Here is a 28,000-nt window from a genome sequence, read left to right as displayed (position 1 = left end):
TATCTTCGATTGAGGCAGAGTATCGAGCTGCATCTTCTACCACATGTGAGACTGTGTGGCTTCGGGGGTTGTTGGAGGAGCTTGGATGCCCCCAGACTCTTCGTCCTACTATCTTGCGGTGCGACAATGAGAGTTGCATTGTTTTGGCACAGAATCCCATATTCCATGCCTGGACGAAGCACATAGAGATCCAGTATCACTTTAGCAAGGGAAAAGCTTCTGGATGCGACCATTGATGTGGAGTAAGACTGAAGACAATCTTGCAGATTTGTTTACAAAGGCACTTCACCAGGCTTTACTTCATCAACATTCCAAATACCTACATCTGGTGTCTTGTCCAGGATCTGAGAGGGAGTGTTGAGAGTCATCTCCTGCCACGTTAGCAGGGCCATGTGGCAGTTTTGCCAAGTGGCTGCAATCGGACTACAGTCGACCTGGTTATTTCGGGCATTCTTTTCAGCCTTTATAAGGCCGAGTTTCCAGTAGACTTCTACACTTGTATTTGACAGATTTCAGCCTGCTAGTGACAGAGACAGCACTCAGGGCTGATGGAGATGGAGGTCATCAAGGCGGAGATATACACAAATATTCTCTTTGCACCTGTGTATAATTCTGCATCCTTATATAGCATTCTTCACTGCAGATTTTCTGCGTTTCACTCTCTCTTTCTCTCTCTCTCTCTCTCTCCTCTCTCTATTCACTCTTTGTCACGGTCATTCGCTTCCACATTGCTTCACTCTGACAGATACCACCTATCTTGCAAACTAAGGATAAGATCTTTGAGGCTAATCGTTATGTGGAAAACTTGGATCTAGCCTATGCAAAGATAAAATATGCACTTCAGAGATCACAAAAAAAGCAAGAGAAGGTAGCTAATAACCGTAGACGTGCTTTGTGGTTTGCAGAGGGTGATTATGCATTGTTGCATTTTGAAAAGGCAAGGTTGAAAAAGATGAAAGGAAGAGAGAGATTGTATCCGAAGTTGAGTATGAGATACTATGGGCCCTTGTAGGTGTTGGAAAATATTAGTGATAACTCTCATATGTGGTGGATCTCAGATGTATTTGGTATGCATCCAAGGTACTGTGTTGACAATATGTCTGCCACAGGGTCACTACTCAGTGTACTAGTCACTATGAGATGTATGTATGCAGATGAGTATGGTTGTTACTGTAGCTTTGAGATTATACTTTTGCATCAGTTTGGGATTAGTGCATGATCAACTGGGCATGAGATTTTGCCTTAGTTTTGAGATCAAATTTTGATAAGTTTCAGTTCAGTTTTTGATTAGTTTTAGAACGGCTTATGGTCACTTTGGGATCAGTGTTGCATCAATTGCTGATTAGTTTTTGCATTGAGTTTGTGATCAATTTGGGATCACATTTACAGTAGTTTGTGATCAGTTCTTAGATCAACAAATAATCAGTTCTTAGATTACATTTGTAGCAGTTTATGATTAGTTCTTAGATCAACAAATGATCAGTTTATGATCAGATTATGCTTAGTTTTCAATGGTTTTTAGCTGGTTCCATGGACAATAGCATGTTAGTAAATGCCATTGATTGTTTCAGCCATGGTTTACGTTGAGTTCATGCTTTATTGTGGTTGTGAAGTTAGACCAATTGAGAAACATGAGTTATGGATGTATCCAGTGGGTTTCTAGGACCAATTGAGAAACATGAGTTATGGATGCATCCAGTGGGTTTATTTAATTCTGAAAATTAATTAAATGGTTGGATAATGCTGAAAAATGAGTTTAGAAGCCTGTCACTTGTTGGCAAAAATGCCCATGCGAATTGAGAAAACGTTTTTGGGGGTTGGATCTCAGCCATTCGGTTAGTTTACAGTTTGGGGGAGAGAGAGAGGGAGATGCTAGTCCATTTTTTGATCGGAGAACAATAGTTTGCTGAAGAAGACAATCATCTAGGGGCCTTAGCAGGTAGGGGATAGTAGGGCGACACCTTCCAGGGACTGACAACAACATTATTGGTTAGGTGACAACATTTTGGAGGTGCCTGGCAGTAGAGGGCTGCAGTAAATACAGGTTGTAGTAGGCAACATGCAGATTTTAGGTTTTTCTTGCAAAGAAAATCAGATTTCTCTCTCATCTTGGCGTTCTTTGACCTGCTTCAACCCATTCTCAGGAGATCTCAGCATTTCTTAGCCATTTTGAGCAGATCTCAGTCAAATTTGCTATGGACAGTAGAGGGATCTCTATCGTAAACCCTAAATTTTTGTAGAAATTAGGGTTTAGCAGCCACATCAGGAGCCATGCCAACATGATAAGGCGTTATACATTGAAATCAACACCTGCAATTTGTTGTATTGATAGGGATTTCAGATGCCAATCCACTCATTGTGAATTGGGGTAACATTTGGCTAGGTGGTGGTTCCATTTGTGCAAGTCATGGGTGAAAATCAAGGGGCAAGTGGCCCAAATTGCTTGTACAGCAAGGGGCTTTTGGATTAGCCAAGGAGATCGGAGAATCTTGGCTTGTAATTGATCCATTGGCAATTGAAGTTAAAGAAATACTGAAGAAGGCTCTAGTTTTGGGACCAATAGGGTGTCTATTGTTCAAGATTCTTAATGTAATGTGTGCATTTCAGTTTATACTCAATTATTACTTGCTATAATTATGTGCTTGATTAGGTTTTACTACCCTATCTGAGAAGGAAGGTTGATTTGACTTCCTCTCTTCACAGAACTTGTAGGTGATTATATGTTTGAACGAGGAGGGAGCCGGGTATATAAATAAGAAAATAATGCCAAAATAGGGGTGGGTCGGCCAGCATGAAATGCCCCAAATAAACATCGTAATAACCGTAATTAAATGCCTAAATAACCTAGCTATACTCAACCGGCTATAAACCTAGTTTATAATAGAAATTAAGATTTGACAGTCACCTTAGGATCCGTGCTTAGAATTGAGGCCCTAGGACTTGAATTCTAGCAGCTAAAATTGAGAAATTTCAAGAAGATTCAAGAGGCTAGCGAAGCAATATCAGATTTGAAGCTGAATTTGTCTTTCGAGGAGCAGGGTAAAGGCCAATTCCCAAGCAAACCAATGGATAAATTGATTTGGAGGCTTGCTGGTCAGTTTTGACAGCAAGAGGCACTTGGATTAGCGGAGGAGGTCAGAGGACCTCAGTTGTACTCCGTCCATTTGCAATAAAAGTTAAATATTGCAAGGGGCGCCATTTTTGGGTCTACTGGGTCCGCGTTCTGCCTGTGCATTCTCCTTGCGCTTGTGTCCTGCGTGACACTTTTTGGGGGGTGGGAAGCCTTAGATACCTTAGCTCACCTCCTTTTCCAGCTATGCACTTCTCCGCTTTGCCCCCCTTTTGATTCGATCCAGTTAGCAGCCATGTTTGACTCTTGACCCCTCTTTGACTCTTTTGACCCTTCTCTCATCTACAAAAGGTGCTCCTCTCCTCCATGCTTCCACACCAATTCAGCAAGCATTTGCCATTCTCATTTACCTCTCTTGGATCTTGAATTGATTTGTGATTCGTAAAGCTCTAGCCTCTCACTCTCTCCCCTTTCCTGCACCCTATCGAGGCTCAAGGCTCAAGGCTCAAGGCTCAAGTCTCAAGGCTCAAACCTCTTCCATCCCCTCTCTCTCACTCTTGCTCTTTTAACTTTAAAGCTTACCCCAACCCTCTCCCTCTCTTTCCAATTTTCACTTTCAAGTTGTAAGAGTCAACACTCAAGCATCTCACTCTCCCTCTCTCTCTCTTACTCTTTCCCGGGCCTCTCCATTTTCCATCGGTACCATAACTCGTGAGAAGTACGAGGCCTTGAATTTGCATGCAATCCATGTGGGGAGGGACACGAAGAAGTCCAACTCTCAAAATTGGATATGCTAATATTGCGGGAAGCACTATACAAGTGGTGTAATCCGACTTCTTCAACATATTTTCAAGACAGGGGGGCAAGTTCCTCCATGCAAGGAAATCCTTCAAAACATTGTGAATGAGATTCTTGCCAAGATGGGGGGGGGGGGGGGGGTCCACAAGAGGAAAAGGAAGTGGTGTATCGACACCAACTCCTATTCCTACTAATGCGGAAGCATCGAATGTGGGCGTATCTTCAACCGATGCAGGAGAGGTCTCTACCCTTGGTGGTGGGGGCTCCATATCCACATACAACTCCGGTAAAAGACAAATAGTGGAGGCTCATGTGGCATCGGAGAGACAATTCTCTCTCTCTCTCTCAAGCTCGCGGTCATGTGCATGGATCGGTTCCCTTTCTTATGGAAAGGCAACGACTTGCGGATATTGAAATTGCACGCACGGTGATTGAGTGCAATCTTGCATTCATTGTCCTAAAGCAAGAGCAATGGAAGAAGATGGTAAAAGCCATTGTCAATGTGGGTCGAACCGGTATCACATACAATGACATGAGGATGAAAAAGATTGATGAAGAGAACGAGAGGATTGATAGAGCCCTTGATCCTATTTGGGCAGCATGGATAAAATATGGTTGCTCCATTCTCACTGACGGATGGAGTGATTGTAAGAAACAGGGCATCATCAATATACTCGTCTCATGTCCACTTGGCACTTACCTTTTGCAGGCTGTAGATATTGGCAAGAGGGGGAGGAATATGATGGACGTATTCATCTATTGCCACATATGGCAAGCTATCATTGAGATATACATTGCCTTTTAAATTTGTTTCACTTTCTTTCATTATGATTTTGCATAACTATCTATCTCCCTATTTTCTCTAATATCTATCTCAATTTTCTCTTTCCCCCTGGACACAAACTCCCATCTCTCTTCATTCTTGAATCTTGAAAGTTGAAACTTGAAAGGCTGAACTCTCTCTCTCTCTCTCTCTAATCTCCAAGTATTGTCACTTTGTAATTTGTGGTTGTAGGCGGTCTCCTTGAATGTGGTGCAAGTTATTACTGACAAGGTATCGAATTGTTGGTGCATGGGCCGTTTGCTTGAGGCCAAGTTCCCCACAATTGTGTGGACTCCATGTATAAGTCATTATTCGGACTTGCTCGTGGAGAACATTGAGAAGCTTAAGTGGGTGAAGAGAGTGGTTTACAAAGCTACATCAGTTGTTATCTTCTTCCCAGTAAAGGTAAATGTGCTTACAATATATTGTGAGTATAGCACACTCGAGTTGAAGAAGCCTTCTTCTTCGACTTAGTTTGCTTACATGTGGTTATTGTTGGAGTGCCTTTATGAGGTGCGGTTGCTAGGTAGTGGTATTTTCTCATGGAATGAGTGGGATGAGTACAAGACAAAGGAGGCCAAAGCCATGCAACACTTGTGCCTTAATGAGTAGTTTTGGTAGAAAGTCTGTGCCGTTGTCATTGTTGTGACTTCCTTTTATAGGGTGTTACGTATGAGTGATTGCGAGGGGTCCACCATGGGCCTTCTCATTCACTTCTTTAGAGCGGCCTTGGTGGAGGCATGTGCTTGTATAGTGATCACAGAGACACAGTATGCATATGTTCTAGAGTTTGCAGAGAGCGGCCTTGGTGGAGGCACGTGCTTGTATAGTGATCATAGAGATACAACGTGCATATGTTCTAGAGATAGCAGAGAGGAGATGGGCATAGATGCACATCCATGGTTTTACCGTGTTGGTACTTCTGGCCTACAAGTCGCCGGCGGTCATGGATGATAGAGAGCTCCATTTGAACCAGCTTGCTTATTTGACTTGTGTGGTCCCTGTGGATGACCACAATACAATACTGGAGGAGCTAGGATGCTATGCGGATCAAAGAGGGCATGTGGTTTTACTTCTCCACTCGTTGGAGAAAGTCACTTGTGAAGCCTTTATTTTGGTGGCAAAACTTTGGATATGCATTGGAGACCCTTCAGTCCTTAGCCATGAGGGTCCTTGCCCAGGATTGCTCTTCGAGTGCATGTGAGAGAAACTGGAATGTCTATTCTCTCATTTACACGAAGATTTACAATCGGCTTAGTACACATAATTGTAGCAGCTAGTCTATTACTGCACTAACTTACACTTGATGAAGGCTATGATGAGCATGGGTAGTTTGAAGCAAGTAAACACTTGACTATAAAATTTAAAATTTGTTGTTTTAAACTTTGAAGTTTATACTTTACAATTTAGATTTTAGCATTTATAAACTTATGTGCATTGTGTAGGTGAATGCTGATACATTCAAGTTGATAGGCGATACTCTTTCGAGTGTACATCAGGAGGTGGACGAGGAGTAGATGATTTTTGGAGAGCTCTATAGAGAACTTATAGCAACAGATACTTGTGACACTCGCAGTTAGCGTGCTTGTGGGCGAGGAGATCTAGTAGGTGGTAGCAGGGGCATGGTCATTCGGTGCCCTTCAACATCGAGGAAGGGTGGTTCGAGTGGCTTGCATACATATGTAAGGTGGGGCTTTAGGAGCTCACATTTCGTGCCTCATAACATCCCCCCCTTGCCTACATAGCCACCACCTAGGGAGCCATTTTTTGATGATGATGGTAACCTCATCAGTGAGGATGAGTATGAGAGTGTCTTATCATCGGATGTCGAGGAGTCATCTTTAGACTCTCTTGATGAGTACTCAGATGGTTTTGATGATGATGATAGTGATGCCTCATCATAGATTCATAGATCTATCTCTTTTTTGTATATACTATCATTGTATCCACATGCATGATGCCACTATGATGCATCATCCATGGACCATGTATGTACTAGATCGAAGTTGTATTGCATGTTGTGCGCAGCCCATGCGATTGCGATGGCCACCCTCATGTATTCATCTTATTTTGTAGTGAAATGGTTATTTCCATTTTAAACATGCGTTCTATCATTTAATGAGTTATGGTTAAAAAAAAATAATGTTAATTTTTTTTCGTAGTAATGTCATACGATACCTTACAAAATCATAAGGTACCATTTAATACCGTATTTTAATTGTACTGTTTCGTATCATACCTTTCGTACCTGACGACAATGCTAAGGATTGCAGGCTGGAATCTAGGCGCGAGCTGAAAATGCAGGGTGCTGGTCTGAAAACACATGTAATAGTTGGGTATATACAGGCCGAAAACCACGAGCAACAGATCGCATCATTAGTAGGGGGGAAGAAAGACCTGTAATTAGAAGAGAAATCACAACAAGAACCTAGATCCTCCAATCTGATACCATGTTAGAAGTGGTGCAGCAATGGAAGCATAGACAAGTGCTGAAATAGACTACTGAACATAAGAAAGAAGAGAAACCAAATAGAAGAACACTGCAAAAGAAGAGAACTTAGAGATGTGCTCGGGAAATGGAGTGCATATACCAAACATGAGAATGACGCATACAACTGTGAGTCTTTGGTTCCAAGGCATTGGCATGGGATCTCTCTCTCTACAAAACCTGTTGATGATGATATGTCTGAATGAGGCAGGAGGTGGTTATATAAAGAAGAAAATGATGCCAAAATAGGGGTAGATTGGCCAACATAAAATTCCCCAAATAATCATCATAATAACCAGAGTAAAATGCCTAAATAATCTAGCCATGCCCGGCACGGACTCACACATGAGCTATCTGGACTGCTAAGAGGATTTGCTTGTTGGGAAGTGGCAAACACAAGATGGGAAAGCCTCTTGACTACCAAATACAAGGACTAGGGGCTGCAATCTTGAGTCTAGATACCCGTGGGTGATGTCAAGAACAGGGAAGTTGGCGAATGCTCGCCACCAATCACAATGTCTGTCTGAAGGGGTGTGAGGGTAGTGGAGAGGTAGGAGGGAGTAGGGAAAAGTGTTGTTTGGTGTAAACTCCCTTCGGGTGTAAAGTCCCTTAATCTCCATGTGTATAAACTTATATGGGTGTGAACACACTCTTATTTGCACCCTAACATATAAATACATTTATTCTTTATGTACCATGACTTGCTGGTACACTCATCTTGGGATTCTCTCTCTCTCACACTCAACATTGCTTCTACTCCATTTCTGACTCGCATTTCCATTGCATACTCATCCCAACAAATTGGTATTAGAGCTGCGGCAAAAGTGTGCGCGCTTCCCAAGGACAGTGCGAGTCAGTTCTGTGTGCTTGCACGGAGGAGTTAGGTCGTCACTTTTCAGTTAGTTGAGGGGCAACAGGCGTTCGTTTTGACCAAGCGGTAGTCAATTTTGACCAAACTGTAGTCAATTGTGTTCAGGCGGTAGGCAGAGGAGAGTTGTGACCTGGCGGGCGTGACTAGTGTGGCAGTAGGTGTCCATCATTCGTGACTTGACGGATAGCGTGGACCCAAATGACAACACCTAACAGCTGGCGAAGACTAGGCGACAGCATGTGACAACTGGTCGACCATCAACTCAACCTTTTTCTCTTATTTTTTGGTGACTTGGCACATCTACTAGAGCCCCTAGTTCATGCGTGTAAGCACAGTCTGTAGATTTGTGCCTACAATTTGGGGCTTTTCTCAGATTTGATGTTGTTCATGTATAATAGTGACATTGGATCTGGAAATTGCAGAAATTGTGCACATTTGCCTTGAAAATTTTGGGCTTTTCATGTATCAATGAAATTTTGCTGAGCCGAGCTGAATTTACTGACATTGGTGCACATTTGGACCCAAGAAATTTGGGGCTTTCACAAAATTTTGCAAAGTTTTGCTAAATTTGTCTGTTTTATACTCTTAGGAACATGTATTAATGCAAGTGGGGCAGATTGGTCAATGAAATTTTGGGGCTTTTGCTGAAATTTGTGGATTTTGACAAAATTGATGGTGAAATGCACTTTGGGGATAGTGCTGAAGCAATCTTGGTGCTGTAAGCAATGTAATTAGAGTTTATTATCTTCCACTTATGAGATTTTGAAGAAATTGCAGAGAATTTTGGTGTTTTTTGTGTATTGGAAGTGCTTTTGGGCATATATCTATGAGTACACATGTTAGGCAGCTCCTATTGAGTTGATGTATTGCTGAATATTCACGATGCAGCAGTCTTAGTGTTCATTTGCAGATTGGGGATTGTTGCAAATGTATTTTTGGTGATATTGCTGAAGTGCGAGTCACCTTGCAGTAGTGTATGTATGGAATGTATGCTGAAATCCTAGTTATATTGATGAAAGTCATTCTTTCTACTGCTGTACATGTATTTGGATCAAATCTTGCTCTTATTTCCTGAAAATTTGGGCTGAAATTAGCTGAATATTCAGCTTGTTATTTACTGTTATAAAATCCAGCATTGGTACTTGGCACTTTGCTGAATAATGGTCACTAATGCTTCTAGCAGCAATGACACGAAATCCCTTCTTGAAATCAAGAGGTTTGATGGCATTGGCTTTGATTTGTGGAAGGACAGGATGCAAGGCATTTTGTTTCTCAAGGACTGTGATGATGCTCTCTTGGAAACCGAGCTTGCAGCTTTGACAGATGAGGATTGGGCTAGACTCAACAAGAAGGCCATTGCATATATTAAAATGGTTGTGTCTGATGATAAACTTACAAACATTAAGCGTCTTGATACGGCTTATGCCATATGGAAAAAGTTAATGGACACTTATGAAAATACAACTCTAGTGAATCAAGTGCAACTCATGTGCAAGCTTGTGAACATGGAGTTGGATGAGTCTAAGCTAACATTTGAGCATTTGAGTGCTTTCACAGGGATTTTGAGTAAGTTGCAGGACTTTGGTTTGCAGCCCTTCAATGATAAACTGAAGGCTATTTTGTTGTTGATGACTTTGCTTGATAGTTGGGAGTCTTTGGTTATTTCACTAAGCAACAACCTTGCTTTAACCTTTGATGGTGTTAGGGGCTATATTCTCAAGGAGGAGATTGGAAGAAAGTCAAGTGGAGAAAGCAGTGGTTTAGCCTATCATCTTAGAGGGGGGTCAGAGAAGAGGGGTAATGTAAGAAATAAAGGTAAAAGTAAGAGTAAAAGCAAGGGCAAACAACAAGATGTTGCTTGCTATCATTGTGGGCGTAAAGGGTATAAAAAGCCCGATTGTCGATACTACAAGAAAGAGCAAGAAAGAAAGAAACAACAAGGAAAGAAAAAGAAGAATGACAAGAAAGATGATGACAACACTCCCTCAAAAAAAGTTGCAAAGGCAAATGTTGTATCTAGTGTGGTCATTGGAGAGCTTCGTGACACTAAAGAGATACTTGTTGCAACATCATGCAATGATGTAGATATTATGGCAGTAGCAGGTGATATGCACATCACTAAAAAGGAGGTAATTGATGCTTTACTTTCAGCTCATGATGGGCTGTCCCAATCATAGATAGTGGACAACAGTGCCTCTTTTCATGTTACTTTCTCTTTGGAGTCATTTTCAAAATACATTGCAGGTTGCATAGGCAAGGTTTACTTGGGCAACCTCTATGCATGTGAGATAGAGGTTGTAGGTATACCATTCACTTGGCCTTTGAAAATGGCCAAGAGCTAATTTTGCAGGATGTTAGATATGTAGCTAGCATAAAGAAAAGTCTATTGTCAGTTGGGCAGCTTAATGCAATAGGATATTTTACTACCTTTGGTGGTGGATCTTTGAAGGTCCACAAGGGCTCTATTATGATTGTTAAGGGCAGCAAAAAGGGGACTGTGTACTATTTGCATTGTAAAGCATTACCTAGCAAGTTCTTGGCTGTGGCTGAAGTTCATCCACCACAGATGGAACTTTGGCACAAAAGACTTGGCTATATAAGCCAGAAAGACCTTCAGTTCTTTCCTCTTTAGGGAGATTTGATGTAAAATGCTCTGGTCTCGACTTTTGTATGTGAAGTCTCCTTATTACTTTGGGGTCGTTAAGAGGTCCAATGCTTTTGATTTAATATACTCCGATGTGTACACTATGCCTGTTATTTCGTATGGGGTGCACAATACTTTGCTATTTTTATTGATGATTTCAGTAGAAAGTCATGGGTATATGTATTAAAGAGCAAAAGGGAAGTGTTGGATGTCTTAAAAGGTTTCATGCTTGTGTTACCACACAGAAAGGGCTTTAGTTAAAAGCTATAAGAACGGATAATGGGGGCGGATATGTCTCTAATGAGTTCAAAATTTTTTGTGAGATGCATGACATTAAGAGGGAGTTGACAGCCCCTTACAATCCCGCATCAAATGGTGTGGCTGAAAGATATAATGGCACACTTTGCGAGAGAGTTAGATACATTCTGTCCACAACTAATCTCCCACAGTAGTTCTAGAGAGAGGCTCTTAAAACTGCTGTTCATGTGTGCAATTGCTCTTCCAATCATGCATTGAAAAATGACATTTTTGAAAAGGTTTGGTTTGGCAAACTTGCTTCATATGACCATTTGCGTGTCTTTGGTTGTGATGCCTTTGTGCATGTTTGAAAAGGTTTGGTTTGGCAAACTTGCTTCATATGACCATTTGCGTGTCTTTGGTTGTAATGCCTGTGTGCATGTTCTTGTAGATCGAAGGACTAAACTAGACATGAAATCCATCAAGGGCATCTTCATGAGATATGGAGATGAGGGAGAGATGGGTTACAGAGTTTGGCTTCCTCAAGGTAGGAAGATAGTGCGTAGCCGAGACGTAGTATTTAATGAGGCAAAGTTGCTGAAAAATGCTACACAGGGTGACCTTAACAAAAAGAAGGTTAAATTTCAGCATGAACAGCCAACCATTCAGCAACCATTAGGATTGATGCTTTTGTTCCTTTTGATACTGAAAATGAGTAGCAATCTATTGTGCTATAGCTAGATGATAATGGATAGCAAATAGATGCATAGGATGGAATAGGACAGCAATAAGAACATGCTAAAAACAGGTTATAGCAGCAAGAAAATGTTGAAAATCAGCAACCAGGTGATGATGTGCACATACTTGAGGATGTAGACCCATTGCCTAATAATACAGATCATTGGGTAAGAAGGTCTATATGTGTCAGAAAAAAGCCACAGAGGTTTCAGCCATCTTTGGATTGCATTTTGTTGATGGATGAAGGTGAGCCTTTGACATTTAGAGAGGCATAGTCATGTGAAAACAAGAGAAAGTGGGAGCTTGCTATGCAGGAAGAGATGAAGTCTTTTTATGCAAATAACACATGGGAGCTTGTATCTTTGCCCAAGGATAGGAAAGCTATCCTTAACAAATGGGTTTATAAGGTGAAATGTATTGATGGGAAGCCCATGTACAAGGCATGTTTGGTTGCTAAGGGCTATATACAAAAGGAAGGCATAGACTTCTACGAGGCTTTTTCACTAGTGGTGAAGATGACTATGCTCTGTGTTTTGTTTGCTCTCATTGCATCCTTGGATTTTGAGTTGGATTAGATGGATATAAAGACTGCTTTTCTTCATGGTGACTTTTATGAAGAGCTGTACATGAAATAGCCCGAAGGTTTTACTGTTCCAGTGAAAGAGCATTTGGTTTGTAAGTTGAAACGCAGCTTATATGGGCTGAAACAAGCCCCTAGATAGTGGTATAAAAAGTTTGATACCTTCATGCTCAGCCATGGATTTAAACGCAGTCATGCAGATCACTGCTTATACACTAAAAAGGTCGATGATGGACGCCTCATTGTGCTGGTCTTATACGTGGATAACATGCTGATTGTAGGAAAGCATAAGAGTACTTTGAATACTCTTAAAAGACAGGTGAGTTCAGTCTTCTTAATGAAAAATTTGGGGGTAGGTGAACACATTTTGGATATGGGCATTAAAAGAGAGAGGGTAGCACTTCTTGTTTCTCTCACATGATAAGTACATTAGCAAAGTACTCAACAGATTTAATATGGCTGATGTTAAGCCTCTTGGTGTGCCTTTACAGCGGCATACAAAGCTTAGCAAAACTGATCGCCCAAGGATGATGCAGCTGCTAGTGCTATGAAGGGCATACCTTATGCATCAGCTTGTGGTTCTTTGATGTATGCCATGGTCGCAACTCGCCCTGACATTGCTCATGTAGTGGGAGTTGTTAGTAGATTCATGTCTAACCCTGGCAAGCCACATTGGGAAGTAGTGAAATGTATCTTTAGATACTTAAAAGGTACACAAGAGAAGTATATATGCTATGAAAAGAGTACACTAGAGTTGCAGGGATTCTGTGATTCAGACATGGCAGGAGATCTTGACACTAGAAAATCTACCAGTGGGTATGCCTTCACTTTGGCTGGTGGGGCTATTTCTTGGTGTTCACGGTTGCAAAAAATTGTGGCATTGAGTACTACAGAGGTTGAATATATTTCAGCCACAGAAGCTTTTCAAAAAGCTATTTGGCTTGGCCGTTTGGTCAAGGATTTTGTTCTCTCTTCATGTACTTCAATGCTTGGTTGTAATAGCTCGAGTGCCGTATGTTTGGCTAAGAATGACATGTTTCATGCACGTATCAAACACATAGATGTTTGGCACCACTTCATTCGATATGTCTTGGATGATGGTCTTGTCACATTGACTAAGGTCAAAACCCAAGCTAACCCTACAGATGTTCTCATTAAGAGTCTTGCAAAAGCTCAACATGAGCATTGCATTTGATTAGTGGGAGTTGGCTAGCTTAAAGGTATCTTTTCGGGCCTTTAAGTGGGAGGTTGTTGGGTGTAAAGTCCTTGTAGGTATAAAATCCCTTAATCTCCATGTATATAAACTTATACGGGTGTGAACACACCCTTATTTGTACCCTAACATATAAATACATTTTATTCTTTGTGTACTGTGACTTGTTGGTATAATCATCTTGGGATTCTCTCACTCTCACACTCAACATTGCTCCAACTCCATTTATGACTGACATTCCCATTGCGCACTATCCCAATAAGTGTGAGAATGATGAAGGAAGAGGGGTGACGAAGAAGGAGGGGGTGAAGAATGACTTAAGTGGGGTGGTGAAAATGAATGAAGTGCCGGTCCATTTATAGGCAGAAGTTGTCTAGGGTGACGTACCATTGTGTGGGCACCCATTGAAAAAGTGACTAAAATGTGGACACCAGCCCTTTTTGGGGCTGTTAGTACGAAATCCTAAATGAAGCATGTAAATTGAAGAAGTGGTTTCTCAACATCTTCGGTTGTCTCCCTGCTTCAGGCGGCACCAGTCTTCATCCCTGCATCGTAGATTTAGAGGCTTCTACGATAATCTTCCTGCTCCAAGCAGCATATCATCATCCTTGCGTTTGTAGACTTAGAGACTTCTTTGGTAGTCTTCTTGCTCCAGGGGATCTTTCGTGCTACAACACCCTTGTATCACATTTACTTCAGTATTTCATTTCATCATCATCTTATTCATTTGAGTTTCTCTTCTCTTCTCAGTGTTAGTGTTATTGTCTCTCTTGTTACTTAGTCATTTCTTGACGTGGTATTACAACCAGAGACACTCAGTGAGTTGTGAAGATCCTCTGCATTGAAGAAGGCAAAGATAGGTTATAGGTTTGGCATCAACATTTGATTATTACTTTATTTCCGCTGTGTCACTGGGAGATATCCTTTTGCTCCCTCCCATCCTTCCTTTTACAGGTTGGCACTCTGGTACCGTGGCGTATCCATTGATGGATGGCCTATCTCTTGGGTGCTCCTATTGCGGCAAAAACGGTCACATCCTCGATGATTGTTGACATCAACCTTTGCTCGATACCCCATTGGAGTATATGCATCTTCCATGAGGCACTCCTTGTGCTACCTCTCCATTTTGGGCCACAAAGATCATTCTGTCTCTGCTCTTAGCTTACTACGCTTAAGGCAATAAGCCGCATCCAATGTGCATTGAGTCCTCATGAGTAGCCGGAGACCCTAAGTCCTCACAAGGTGATAAGTCATCTAGGAGACCACCACATTGTGCGGAGGTTTCTTTCACCCGTTTTCAGGTTTAGTAGTTATCATGGCCCACCTCTTCTCCATAATCCACTCCGTTGAGAGCCCGCCACTGATTCCACCTTTGGCTCACCTTGAACCGCTTTCTATTCCACCCTCTTCTACTCAAGTTTGAGAAGACACCTCTAGGCGGTCTTTGGCTTTTGCTTCTTTTGAGCTCCAGATACCTTGTTTGGCATGATCAATGGTACTTCCTTCGTCATCGGATGTTTTGAAGTCTGTGATCCATGAGTTGGTGTTCCTATCTCTCTTAGAGGGAGATCCAAAGGGGGATCCTCATCTTTTGCCCTCAGAGGGGGCATCTCTTTCTTCTTCGGCTTTAGAGGGGGCTCCTTCATCTCTAGTTTCAGAGGGGACCCTTCTACTCTCAAAGTTCTTCCCACATCGTCTTTTACTTACAAGGTTTGGCTCTCTTTTGAGCAGTTTTACCTCCATTGAGACCCATCATCTCTAGTTTCAGAGGGGACCCTACTACTCTCAAAGTTCTTCCCACATGGTCTTTTACTTACAAGGTTTGGCTCTCTTTTGAGTAGTTTTACCTCCATTGAAATCCAACATCTAGAAGATCTATCTTCAATCGGGGTCCTTCATCTCTAGTTTCAGAGGGGATCCTACTACTCTCAAAGTTCTTCCCACATCGTCTTTTACTTACAAGGTTTGGCTCTCTTTTGAGTAGTTTTACCTCCATTGAAACCCGACATCTAGAAGATCTATCTTCAATCGGGGTCCTTTAGCAACTTTATGACTAGGCCTTCATATTCCTTCCAACATGGTGTAACAGAGCTAGTGGCTTCTCACCCGAGGTTGTGTTTCAGGTTCTACTACACATCCGGTCTCCTTCTTGGATTACAAGGTGGATCTTCGTCTCTTCACATCACTCCTCTTTTTGTGCTCCTTTTTGGTTTTGAGAGGGGGTGTTGGAAAACCACATCATTTAGTATAGTTTTCCTTTTTTATTCCCATTTTTGGTTTTTGTTTCTAGCCCCAAAAAGGCTTTCTAGGGCTTTCTGAGAGAGTCAGAGTGCCACACGAGAGGCTTCTGTGGGTGATACTCCAGATTGTTTGTGCCTATATATACAACACCACCCATTCATTCACCACTCACTCACTTCTTTTCATAAGACCATCAGCTCTCTCTTCTCCTCTCCTTCCACCATCTCCACCCGTGTTGCCAGGTGCCAGTCTCCAACTTCCTTGGGCTGTGTTTAAGGTGGCAATGGCTTCCTTCTTTGTTGACTCTCCTTCCCACACATAGGTGACAGCTTCCTTGAGCCCTTCCCTCTTGCATTTGGTGCTCAACCCCTTCTAGCGTTAGCTTCCACTTGCCTAGCGATGGCTTCCACCTATTAGGTGTCATCCCTCACCTTGTGTTTGTTAGCATGGAGGTGTCTTTTGCATCTGGTATCTTTATCCATCACAGGCATCATCATCAGAGACAGTTGGATCTTGTGTTTTGCATCCTGGCTGCTCCCCTTCCATTAGGCGTCCCATCTCTAGATGGCGCCATAATCATTGGAGACTATCTTCATTGCATTTTCAGCTTTTGGCTCATCATCACTGTCTGGCGTCACATCCAGCTGTTGGCGTTAGCTAATCAGGCTTGCATTTGCAGACTCATAGTTTTCTTTGGCTGTCTCCTTGCTCCAGGGGGCACCAGTCTACATCCCTGCATTGCAGATTGAGAGGCTTCTATGGTAGTCTCCGTGCTTCAGGCGACACGTCATCATCCTTGCATTGGCAAACTCAAAGACTTCTCCAATAGTCTTCCTGTGCATCTTGTTCCAAAATAAGGAGGACACAAACAAACTACTGCATTTTGATGTTGGGTTGCCCCAACAAAGGAATGATCAGCTACATTGCTGCAACATTGGGTGTAGATGCTCCTCACACACTGGAGAAGGCCTAAACAATGCAAGAAAAACTGCATTTGATGAAGCCGGGGAAAAAAGATGATGTCACCACCAAGGAAAGCTGTTGACCCCTCTTAAATGGCTGATTCATGCTTCAAATCTCCACAAAACAGCAAGTATCTGTGGTCTCCTCTCCTTAGAACCTTTGGGTCCTATCTTTTGGTGATGGTGTCATGTGAGAGTACGCAATGAAGGAAGAACAGGAACACGGAGAGAGAAGGGAAGAGAAACTGATATGAATACCGAAAAGAGAAGGAAAGAGTTGCACCGATCTGAAAATGGAATGCCAAGTACAATGTGGACTCGTGAGTGAGGGCACTGGATCAGGTTGATGATGGAGGAATGCACTGGATGAGGAAGAGAGTTTGAACTTGCAAAAGAATGAATGCTGCCAAGTGTCAGGGGAGGGAGGGGGGCGTCAATTGCCGTTTGGGCTGCTGCAATTAATCCAATTACCAGTCCCAAACGAGATCTACAGTCTCCACGTGTGAACGCAAAGTGGGGTAGCATAAAATTGAAATGCACTGGTTGGAAAAGGTGGCAGCCAATGTGAACACACTCACAAAGAGCCTAAAACTGAAATGCACACTAATAAAAGGGTTGGAAATAGCTAGAGCTCCATCTCTATTAGACTATGAAGGAGCTTACAACCAAGGATGACTAGCATGAAATAAAACATGCTACGAAGTGTTCCATGAGAAATTGAGTCCAAGATGAAATAAATCAAGCTAACAAATGCTCCATGAGAAGTGGTAACAAGAGCCCCCTCTGAAGGTGTTCATGGAATTGATTGAACAAGAAGTGTAATATAGTAGCTGATGCTTGATCTTATGAAAGGTATGCATAGTAGGTTGTGAGATCACTTGTATAAAATTGAAGTTTTTTTTTGGTAACTCATTTAGAAATAGTGTGACATGGTCATCAAGGACTCAAGAGGCCCCATTGCAGCAAACTTGGTGAGTAAATGCTGGTATTCTGCCAGCTTGACCTTAAGGACATCCTGGTTAGTGATTTTGAACTCTTGGAGCTCATGGTCAAGATTGGTACTAGGGGTCCTATCTTGATCCACACAATCGTTAGAGTCAAGTTTTCCCCACTGCTCAGATGCAAGATCAAAGTCCTAAAGTTGAGAATGGAATTCTGGTAGTAATCCTTGCATTAATTGAACTAAGGCCGAAGCGTTTTGTGCATTTCAAGAGCGGACAAACTTAGAGCACAACAAAGGTCTGGTTGGGGTTCCAGTTCCTTGCAGTAAGTCCTACAAGTTTTGTGAGTCAAGGACATTCCTCATCAAGTTTGACCAAGTGGTGTAATTAGAACTATAAAGTGTCAAGAAAGAAGGATAAGAAGGGTAAGGAGCATAGGATGTGTAGGTAGGAATAGGATGAGGGTTTCCACAGGGTGACTCAGAAGAAGGCACTGGAACCTAATATCCTTGCCCAACTATCGATTCTGAGGCACACGTACAACAGAATTTCCACTAGGAATTGCCATGCTGGCAAACTATGGCAAATGGTGCATATGAAGAATATCCCGAAAGTGCTTGGTTTGGAGGATGAGTCTTCACCAGTGATGTATCTCCACCACTCGGATAAGCAAAGGCTAAGGACCTAAAAGGAAGAAAAGTGCCTATGTTTGAAGATCTCCCTAGTGTGGTGTAACTGGTGGAATTGTAATAGATGATGTAAATGAAGGTGGGAATGTGGAAGTAGCGGAAGGAAAGGGTGGCATGAGTGGGATGTGAAATGGTGGTGTAGATTAACTAAATACATTGTTGATTTTGTGAACTAAATGATGGAAATTGATATGTAGATGTAGATGGAAATGAAGGTGAAATATCGACATCCAAATAAGGAAGGTTGGAAGAAGAGGTACTTGATTTTTTCTTGCCATCATACAAAAGCAATCCTCTTCAGGACTTAGTCCATAGTCAACAAACTGAAATTTATCTTCTTCATAACCCACTCTAGAATCTTGCATAGATGTAGGCGCATAAGAAGAAGGAACAAAAGTTAAAGTCCATCTTGCACTAGAGAAGATGGATCTTGCAATGTCTTGCAACATCTTCATATTTATGTGCAACATCTAAAGGAAAGGAGTCATAATTACCTTCAATGGCTTGTTGGGCTTGATGCATGAGAATCAAGTCGTATTTAGGCGGTGAAATCCAAAACGATAGGTAAGAGCCATGATAGGTAGAGGTTTCTTTGCTAGTGTTGGAGTCTTGTGGAGCAAGTTGTGAAGCGACTCATGCTTGATTTTTAGCATAGGTTGCTCTAGAGATTGAAGTGGTGAGGAAGCATTTGAAGTCATCTTCCCTTTGAGAGTTTCTATCTTTGGTGTTGAGCTTTCAAATCAAGACCTAGGTTTCTTAGAGTGTATCTAGCTTTGATACCATGTAAAGAAATACTTGAACACAGAAGATAAATGCAAATGTACGACAAAGTTCAGAGTGATAATGATAGAACTCAGAGGTGAAGAGTAACTCATAGACAATGAAGATGGAAGAAGAATGGGTAATGAATAAGACAATGCTCAATGCAATAAATACACCATGTAGAGTGAATATAAAACCTCAAACACCTGTGACTCTGAAGGACTGGAGTCTGGGGGGGGAGAGATGAGCTAGAGAGTGTATTGTACTGTGAATGGATCCGGAAGTGTAGCAGGCAGCCTCCAAACTGGGGGCTGAGATTAAAGAAGGCTGATCTAATGAAAATGAGAGCTCCGGAAGAGCAGTTGACAGCTAGGGTTTGAGTTATGGAACAAAGATGCTCTCTATGAAAGTTTGATAATAACATGTTTGGGGGCTGTTTTAAAGAGCTAAGTGAGTGGTTTAAGTTTGTAATGGGAAAGGGGAAGTCCCACTCCCATTCCCATGCAACTCTACTTAAAAGTACTCTACATCACCATGCGTGCATATGTAACTTGCCTTGCCCATGCTTTGCATGGTTCATGAAACTGGCCTGTGATCTAATGTATAGGGCAGTGGCGATTCTCTTTTAATTCATCTTGTTAACAGAAGATTCAACTTAAGGAAGCAATAACTTCCATCTTCCAAGCTTAGATCCAAGCACACTCGTGGCATGAATCCCATTTGGAGTAGGCAAAGCAAGAGCAAGAATACTTTACTTTATCTTCTATCCAAGAACCATTTGGCCACAGTACACAAAAACATCATTTTCTTGGAAGTTGTATCTAATGGAGCTGCATAGGAATGATTTCATCCATGAGCTCGTCCACTAGAAGCTTCACATCTACAGTAGACCGGTTGGCCTGTTTAATTAAGTTGTGAGGAGCAGTAGAGAGTGAATCTTGCCTGTGTTTTGGAGAGCACACGAGATTGAGGTGAGCCAGAGTATTCATGTCTTGATTGAGGTGAAGACTTATCGAGGAAAATTGAGACAAAGTGAAGAGCTGTCCTGAATTGGAATAGTTAGGCAATTTCGTGGATTTCGGAGTGCTGGTTCATGCTTGGGATGTTGGGGCCAATACTTGCACAAATCTCTATTAAACTGCTATAATTAAGCTTTGAGGATCTCTTCCACCTTTCTGGGGTACTCTCATCTTCTATTGAATTGTGAATTAGGAGTGTGAGTCTTACACCAATCCTTGAGTATAAATCCCTGCACCCAAAAAACAGTGATAATGAAATGATATGTCCACAGCACATGTCTTCTTTTGTGTAGAATAATATTTAACACTGTAAACACTATGCTGATTGCTGTGACAAGCCTGTGAGCCACTTAATTTAATGTATATGATTGATCATATAGTTGTCTAAATGTGGCTTATGTGATGTAAACTAGGTTATTATGACGTTACACACTTGAGCCCCACAAAAGCTGCTCTTTGATAGTCTCCCCTCTTATTTCATTGGCTGCTTCGTGGGCTACTATTTTGAAAACAGAAAAGTTGTGTGAGCTGTGAGGAAATATGTGAGGTTCTTCTCTCGAGTTTGAACTTGATTAATGCCTTTTTTTTGGGTACTTTTATGATACCTGAGTTGTTCTTTCTTCAACCTGATGTAAATAGCCATTTTGCAGCCCAAGTACATACCAAAGTTGGTGGAGAAACAAAAAGCCCGGGAGCAGGAACAAGAAATCATATATGAACGGAAGCTGCTCAAGGAACGGCAACAAGAGGATCATCTTTATGGTGACAAGGAGAAGTTTGTAACCTCAGCTTATAAAAAGAAACTTGCAGAGCAAGCGAAGTGGCTTGAAGAAGAGCGGTCTCGGGAGTTAAAGGAAGCAGCAGAGGAGGTAACTATCTTTATTAACCCTATCACTGGATATAAAACTTAAGACAACATGTGAAGTGTCTTGTCCTTCATTTTGTATTTACAGGTTACTAAGAAAAGTGATTTGAGTGATTTTTATCGGAATCTGTTATCAAAAAATGTTGCATTTGGTGCGGGATCTAAGAAATATGATGAAGGAGATTCAGTGCCAGAAACTCCTGGTCATGGCCAACAGGAAAAATCTGCATTGCTAGTCAAAGAGTGTCATTCAGTAAGCTCAGATGTGGAACCAAACACGGAGGTAGATTTGGCTGAAGCTGGAAAATTGATTAGATCACAATCAGAAACAAAGTCAGCTTCTGTGCCCTATACAGAGTCAGATGCGCCCGAAAGAACAGATGGTGATAATCTTGTTGAGGTTTCTCAAAAAGTGACACCCACTGAGCAGCAGTCCACTGTTCCAAAGCAAGGAGAAACATTGGATAAGCCATCAATTGTACAAAGTGTACGGAAGCCTACTCAAGATGATCTTGCAGCTGCAAAAGCAAGGTACTTAGCCCGGAAACAGGTGCGAAAAAGTTGAGTGTTGATATGACATGTAATGTATTTCTGCTGAGCATATAAGCCCTGGAAATCTTCAAGTGAATATTATGCGACCCTCTTTATAATATACACCTGAATCTCTCTCTCTCTCTCTCTGTGCATGCTGTACATTGTTATGCATTTGCCACTTCAATGTGGGCATATGGGTGGCAAGGGACAAGACGGGTAATATATTGCATTAAAAAAATATGGAGCACCATATGCTGACAATGCTTGATCAAGATGTCATTGAAAATGGATGACACTGAAGCAGAATGATTAACATGAATGCAGGCCGAATTTCACTTTGTGCATTGCAGTTCACAAGCAATATTGGCCATCCCAACTACTGTATCTTACAGGACATCCTTGGTACTTAATAAACAGGATGATTCCCACTAAAGAGATTAAATATATAGGTTTATAAAATAGGTTGACTGAAATTATTGTTGAGTAGTGTAGTCTTGCATTCAAACAGGACACTCGTGTCCTTATGATGAAGTGTTTATAAACATTATAACTATTAGGGTGGATAAGGTAAAAATTGCTGGCATGGGAATGTATTTTAATATTAAAGTCATATAATCAAGTTGCTTGGTAGATCCAACTGTCCTCCACTCATCCATGATATGTTAAGATACTTGATATTTTTATGAAAAGTTGCAAGTGAAATGTGAATGTATTTTTCTATCTTGTAAAAAATGAAACTTTTTGATTGATCAGAGGTAAGAAATTTGTTGCTTGTAATGCTGATTTTATGTACACGAGCAAATACTCTTGTGCTTTGTTATCTATAGACTTAGGGGTGTGGAAAAATACACTTAGTATAGAGGGTGGTGGGTAGATTAGAGAAAGATAAAGAGACAAATTTATGACACTTAACACAAACATAATTTGTCTTGGTACTCATACTTTATGGGGTACTATTGCACTAGGTATTAAAATTAAAATTTGTGAATGTTAGAAATGTGCAAGCTTATGCAAATTCTTTCAAAAGATTTGAGATGAATGATTGACAAGCTTGAAGTCTCTCAAGATGACAATTTTAAGTACACCACCGTTTCTAAATATTTCAATATCCAAGCATATGACTATCTCGTATTCTTTGGACAGGGGTTTAAAGTGCATTGTCTATTGAGATCTTAAGCTCAATATGAGCTGTCACTCATATACTTGGATGCTTGTTTTCACATTCATATCACTAGCATGGTTGGTACATGTATTCGTGTATGCTTCTAGTGATACTTTATATATGTACATCAATTAGTTCACTTATCCAAGTTATGGGATATTTATCTAATCATCTTGACAATTAGTATGTTTACACTATGGATCACTTGTATATTATGTATGTTGTATCTTCCCTTTATTTGTGGTAGATTGCTATTATGGAGAAAAAGAAGAAATGATAGGGTTTTCAAGTCCCTATCTTGAGTGTATTCTTTGTGTGTTGCGTGTCTTTGCAAGAGCTCAAGCACCCTCTCTCCTTTTCTTTTCATGGTAATTCAGTTCCATTCAAGTGAGCAGCTATGAGCTATGAAAAAAATCATAGTTATGACTCACAAGAGCAGTCACATATGGCTTAGTAGAGGCTAGTCTCTCGAGACGTGAGGAGCCATAAGAGGATGTGGTAGATAGAACACATGTTATAATAATAGAGTGCTATGATTGTAGTTGGAAATATCATACTTCATATGACTGTTTAAAAAAGTAAAGAGGTAAAAATAATAAAAATGTGAAAAGGGAGTACGACAATTATACATCTAGCATATAGTTTTATCCACATACAAAATACATTGAGATTCATTTTCACTTCATAAGAGAGCGAGTCTTAGATCATTGATCTCACATATATGAGCATATAGGATCAGGTTGTAGGTATTTTCACCAAGACCATGGAAGCAAAAAAGCTTTGATGATTTCAAAGCTTATTTGGAGTGTATAAGTTATGGAGTTGACCTTGAGGGGAAGTATTGAGATGTCAAGCTCAATACAAGTAGACACTAACGTACTTGAGGGGAAGTATTAAGATATCAAGCTCAATACAACTTGACACTAACGTACTTGAGACCTTTTCCACATTCATATTACTAGCATGGTTGATACTTGGATTGACATATGCTTTTAGTGATATTGTACAATTGGGATATTAGTTAGTCCACCTACTGAAGTTATGGAATATCTATCTAGTCATCTTGCTAGTTAGCGTGTTCATACTATGGACCACTTGTATATTATGTATGTTGCATCTTCCCTTTATTCTTGATAGACTATTATTGTGGAGAAGAATAAGAAGAAGAAAAAATAATAGGGTTTTTAACTTTCTATCTTGAGTGCATTCTTTGTGTATTGTGTGTGTCTTGCAATAAGAGCTTAAGCTCCCTCTCTCTCCCTTCTTCTTTGCATTGTCTTCCCGTGAGTATCTGTGCTATGTTCCTCCCATTCCTTTTTGTATGCCACATGAGTACCTTTTTGTATATTTTATTTCAATGGTATTTGGTTTTTTTAGTTGAAAAGAGATCCTGTGACATAAGCAAATCATAAATGACCACTTACTTGGAAAGAGACCCCATGGCATCAGCAATTAGGAATGATTACTTTTAGCTCTTTAGTCCTAAGGTGAAACATTGATTAGAAAAGAAGGCCAAAGCACAATTCTTCATTTTTTAAAACTCGTTTATGTGTCTTTTGTGATTAGGCCTTCTTCACACCCCATTTGACTAATGAAGAGATACATTTTTGGGGAATTCATACTTGCCAATGCTAGCTTTGTTACAAGTTATTGCAAATGGGATAAGTGGATTTTTTGAGCTAATTGAATTTGCGATTGCTTTATTCATGAAAGTCAATGGTCAAAAGCTCTTTAGTCCTAAGGTGAAACATTGATTAGAAAAGAAGGCCAAAGCACAATTCTTCATTTTGTAAAACTCGTTTATGTGTCTTTTGTGATTAGGCCTTCTTCACACCTCATTTGACCAATGAAGAGATACATTTTTGGGGAATTCATACTTGCCAATGCTAGCTTTGTTACAAGTTATTGCAAATGGGATAAGTGGATTTTTTGGGCTAATTGAAATTGCGATTGCTTTATTCATGAAAGTCAATGGTCAAAAAGGATTTTGGAAATTTGGAAGGTTTGCTCACTTTTTTTTTTTGGTGGAAGACACTTGCAAGGAGTATGCCTCTCTAAGGCGGCACACTTTTCCAAAAGGGTTTTAGATTATTATATCTAAGATCAATGCAAATTACATCTATAGATGCTATCTTAAAATCAAATCTATAATATGCAAACTACATCCATAATCTTATTGAAGCTCTTTAGAGAATTTACTCTTTAAGAGCATTTGAAAGTTAGTCTCGTGTTATGTAGTCATGACCTTTGCCATGAAGGTTTTCTCTAGCAATTTGCCTTTGGTCTTTATGTAGTCATAACCTTCCTATGAAGGTTTTCTCAAATCAATTTGCCTTTGTTCTTCATGTCTTTTAATCAATATTTATTTCAAATGATGCAACTATCAAGGGCTTTAACATGTTTGCTTGTATGAGATTCCAAGAATATGTATTTAAGGCTATTTGGAATATCTAAATTCGTTCAATATTGAGTACAAGTTTTGGGGAGCTTTTAGGTAGCCCAATCTATTTCTCTAAAAAGTTTGCATATAGGTAGTAATATTGCTATATATAGATACATAATACACGTGTGAAGACTACTTGCACATATGAGAGAGAGAGAGAGAGAGAGAGAGAGAGAGAGAGAGAGAGAGAGAGAGAGAGAGAGAGAGAGAGAGAGAGAGAGAGAGAGAGAGAGAGAGAGAGAGAGAGAGAGAGAGAGAGAGAGAGAGAGAGAGAGAGAGAGAGAGATGTTCACACACGCACACACACACACACACACGAGTGCACGTGTGCACATGCATATACACGTGTGTGTGGGTGTGGGGGTGTGTGTATATGTACTTGCATGCACGCATGCACGCACACACACACATGATGAGACAAAAGTGATAATATGAAAATGATTTGAGTAGAAATGGTGTCTCCGCATGATAAGCAAATACACAATAAGAAACTAGAGTCATGGAGTCTCCAAAAGCTCCTGGTTCTCCTTCCATCTAAAAGATATAACATTACCTTACTATGGATGGATCTTAGTACTTTTTTATTGCATCCATTGAGGTTAGGCTGTTTGAGAATGTTTGATAATGATAAAGTATGATAGATTAGATCAGTGATAGTGTTAGATAGCTTGGATCCTCGAATAATCTCATGGGAGGCTCCTAACACTTGGGGAGAGCCAACTAGCTACTTTGCGTATCTTTGTGTCTTTGTCAATGGTTAGTTTGATTGGTCCTCTACTCTATGGACTAGTATAAGTGGTGAAGGATGTACTAGTTATGGTTGGGTTTTGATGAAGAATTCTATGAATGTTGGTTGTTTATTGCCCTATACATCCATGCAAGATCCAAGCATCTTGTGGCAAGGGGACCAAATCCCTTCTAAAATAGACAAGGATAACATGTATCTCATAGTAAGCAAAGAATCTATATTTGTAGTGCTATTTTTTTTTCACCTTTGGCTAGTACTCTATAATATATCTTATCTTCCCATGCACCTATTGTGCATCTCCTTGTGTCGACTTAAATTTGGTGTAAGGATGTTCACATTCGATTAATACTACACTACATCTATGACAAAAACATATTCATGAGTCCTTGTTTGATGATGAAGTCATTCTAGATAACATGGATATTGGTCCTTTTAGAAGGCTCTATTTGTGCTAAGTTGTGTGCCTTTGAAAGTTGAATGGTTTATATTTGTATGGATGAGTCACATGGTGGGTGCATCTAGATTCTATTGTAATGGTGGTAGAATATTTATCTAGTAGCCATGGTCCCTCAACCATGCACTAGTTTATGTATGCCAACATCCTATGTCTTACTACTATGAGGATCATGGTGCCCATTGGAATTACTTGTTTCGCTCCTTACAGTCTGATGCATGTGATTACTAAGAAGAAGGCCTCAATCACAATGGGAGCAGTGGCTAGCTCTACTGCTTGCACAATCTCATGTGGTGTTGAGAGGAGGTGTATCATCCTAGAAAACATAAACACAAGTGGCCTCATGTCACTTGGTACAAACATCAATTTCCAAAAAGGAAGTTGCATATATGAGCATTATGGTGATTGCTAAGTAAAAAAGGCATAAGTTTAACACATATTAGAAGTAGATGTGGGCATGTTCTCTATAGGCTAGGGAAGGCTAGAAATCCTCATGTGAGCCTATCATTATCAACAACTCTCTTCATAGAGAATTGGAGCTTGGAGAAGGTGACCCCAATGTAGCCATGTTATGAAACATGCTCCACTACATCCCCTTGCTAGATGAGCTGTGGTGTTGAAGTAGCAATCCAAAGTTAAAGATCATGTTGTTTCCTTCCCTAGGTTCTCAATGAGTTCCGTACCAAAACATATAGGGCATCAACTTGACATTGAATCTACAATCTAATTTGTGCTAATATTAGGACCAAGATTCTTTCTAGTGGTGCTCTTGAGTCTCCAACTCATATTTATATAATTGGTAATCTCAATAATGCAAATGAATAGCCCAAAGAGTTTGGGTGAGAGGGAGTAGCCTTGTTTCTTGCTAGTCAAACACACATGTGCGTACCCATGCATACACATGAAGGTGCACTGTGTGTGTGCACACATATGTGTGTCGTCATGTGCATGCGCACATACATACACATACACAAAAAGTTTAGAAAGAAATAAAAACAAAAATATTAAACAAAACAATCGAAATGGAAGGCGTAAAATCATTATTCTATGATGAATGCTTGAGACAATCAATCGATAAGTTGTATGAAAATATTTTCATTTTTAAACCTTTTGATTAGAAAGAAAAGAACCCTAACCTTAACCCTTCCTTTGGCATGCCAAAAGCGAAATTAACATGGCATGTCATTATAATCATTCAAAAAAGAGGCACAATGAAAGTCACAAATTTTTGAGGCTATTATTTACATGTGTATTGTAGTGGATACATATTTTGTGATTAACTAAAAAAATTATACATGTTGACACTTACATTCTAGTGAATACATGCTTTTGTAGGTTAAAGGATATATGTTGTGATCATACTAAGCTCCCACAAACACGTATATAAATGGCATATCGGATGATTAATGTTGAGTTTAGGGTGCACACAGAACTAGAGAAGCAGAATCATGTGAGTATATTACACACACACACACACACACACACACACACACACACACACACACACACACACACACACACACACACACACACACACACACACACACACACACACACACACACACACACACACACACACACACACACACACACACACACACACACACACACACACACACACACACACACACACACACACACACACACACACACACACACACACACACACACACACACACACACACACACACACACACACACACACACACACTAGGGGG

At 40.6% G+C, this 28,000-nt stretch overlaps 1 protein-coding gene across 1 annotated transcript in view; it reads left to right on the top strand.

The window, feature by feature from the left end:
• Window positions 1-21,934, top strand: part of LOC148029626 (uncharacterized) — a 65,452-nt gene extending 43,518 nt beyond the window's left edge. Inside the window, exons 3-4 of the mRNA XM_087685860.1 lie at window positions 20,727-20,945; window positions 21,030-21,934. Of these exons, the coding sequence (XP_087541986.1) occupies window positions 20,727-20,945; window positions 21,030-21,506 (696 nt within the window). The 3' untranslated portion in view covers window positions 21,507-21,934. The remainder of the gene's footprint in view (window positions 1-20,726; window positions 20,946-21,029) is intronic.
• Window positions 21,935-28,000: the final 6,066 nt, after the last annotated feature.

This window comes from Lygodium microphyllum, chromosome 10, assembly GCF_053477565.2.
Source record: "Lygodium microphyllum isolate KBCC chromosome 10, Lygodium_microphyllum_v1.1.10, whole genome shotgun sequence".
Taxonomy (NCBI): domain Eukaryota; kingdom Viridiplantae; phylum Streptophyta; class Polypodiopsida; order Schizaeales; family Lygodiaceae; genus Lygodium; species Lygodium microphyllum.
The sequence above is the reverse complement of the archived record's forward strand: the minus strand, read 5'-3'. Positions and strand labels throughout refer to the sequence as shown.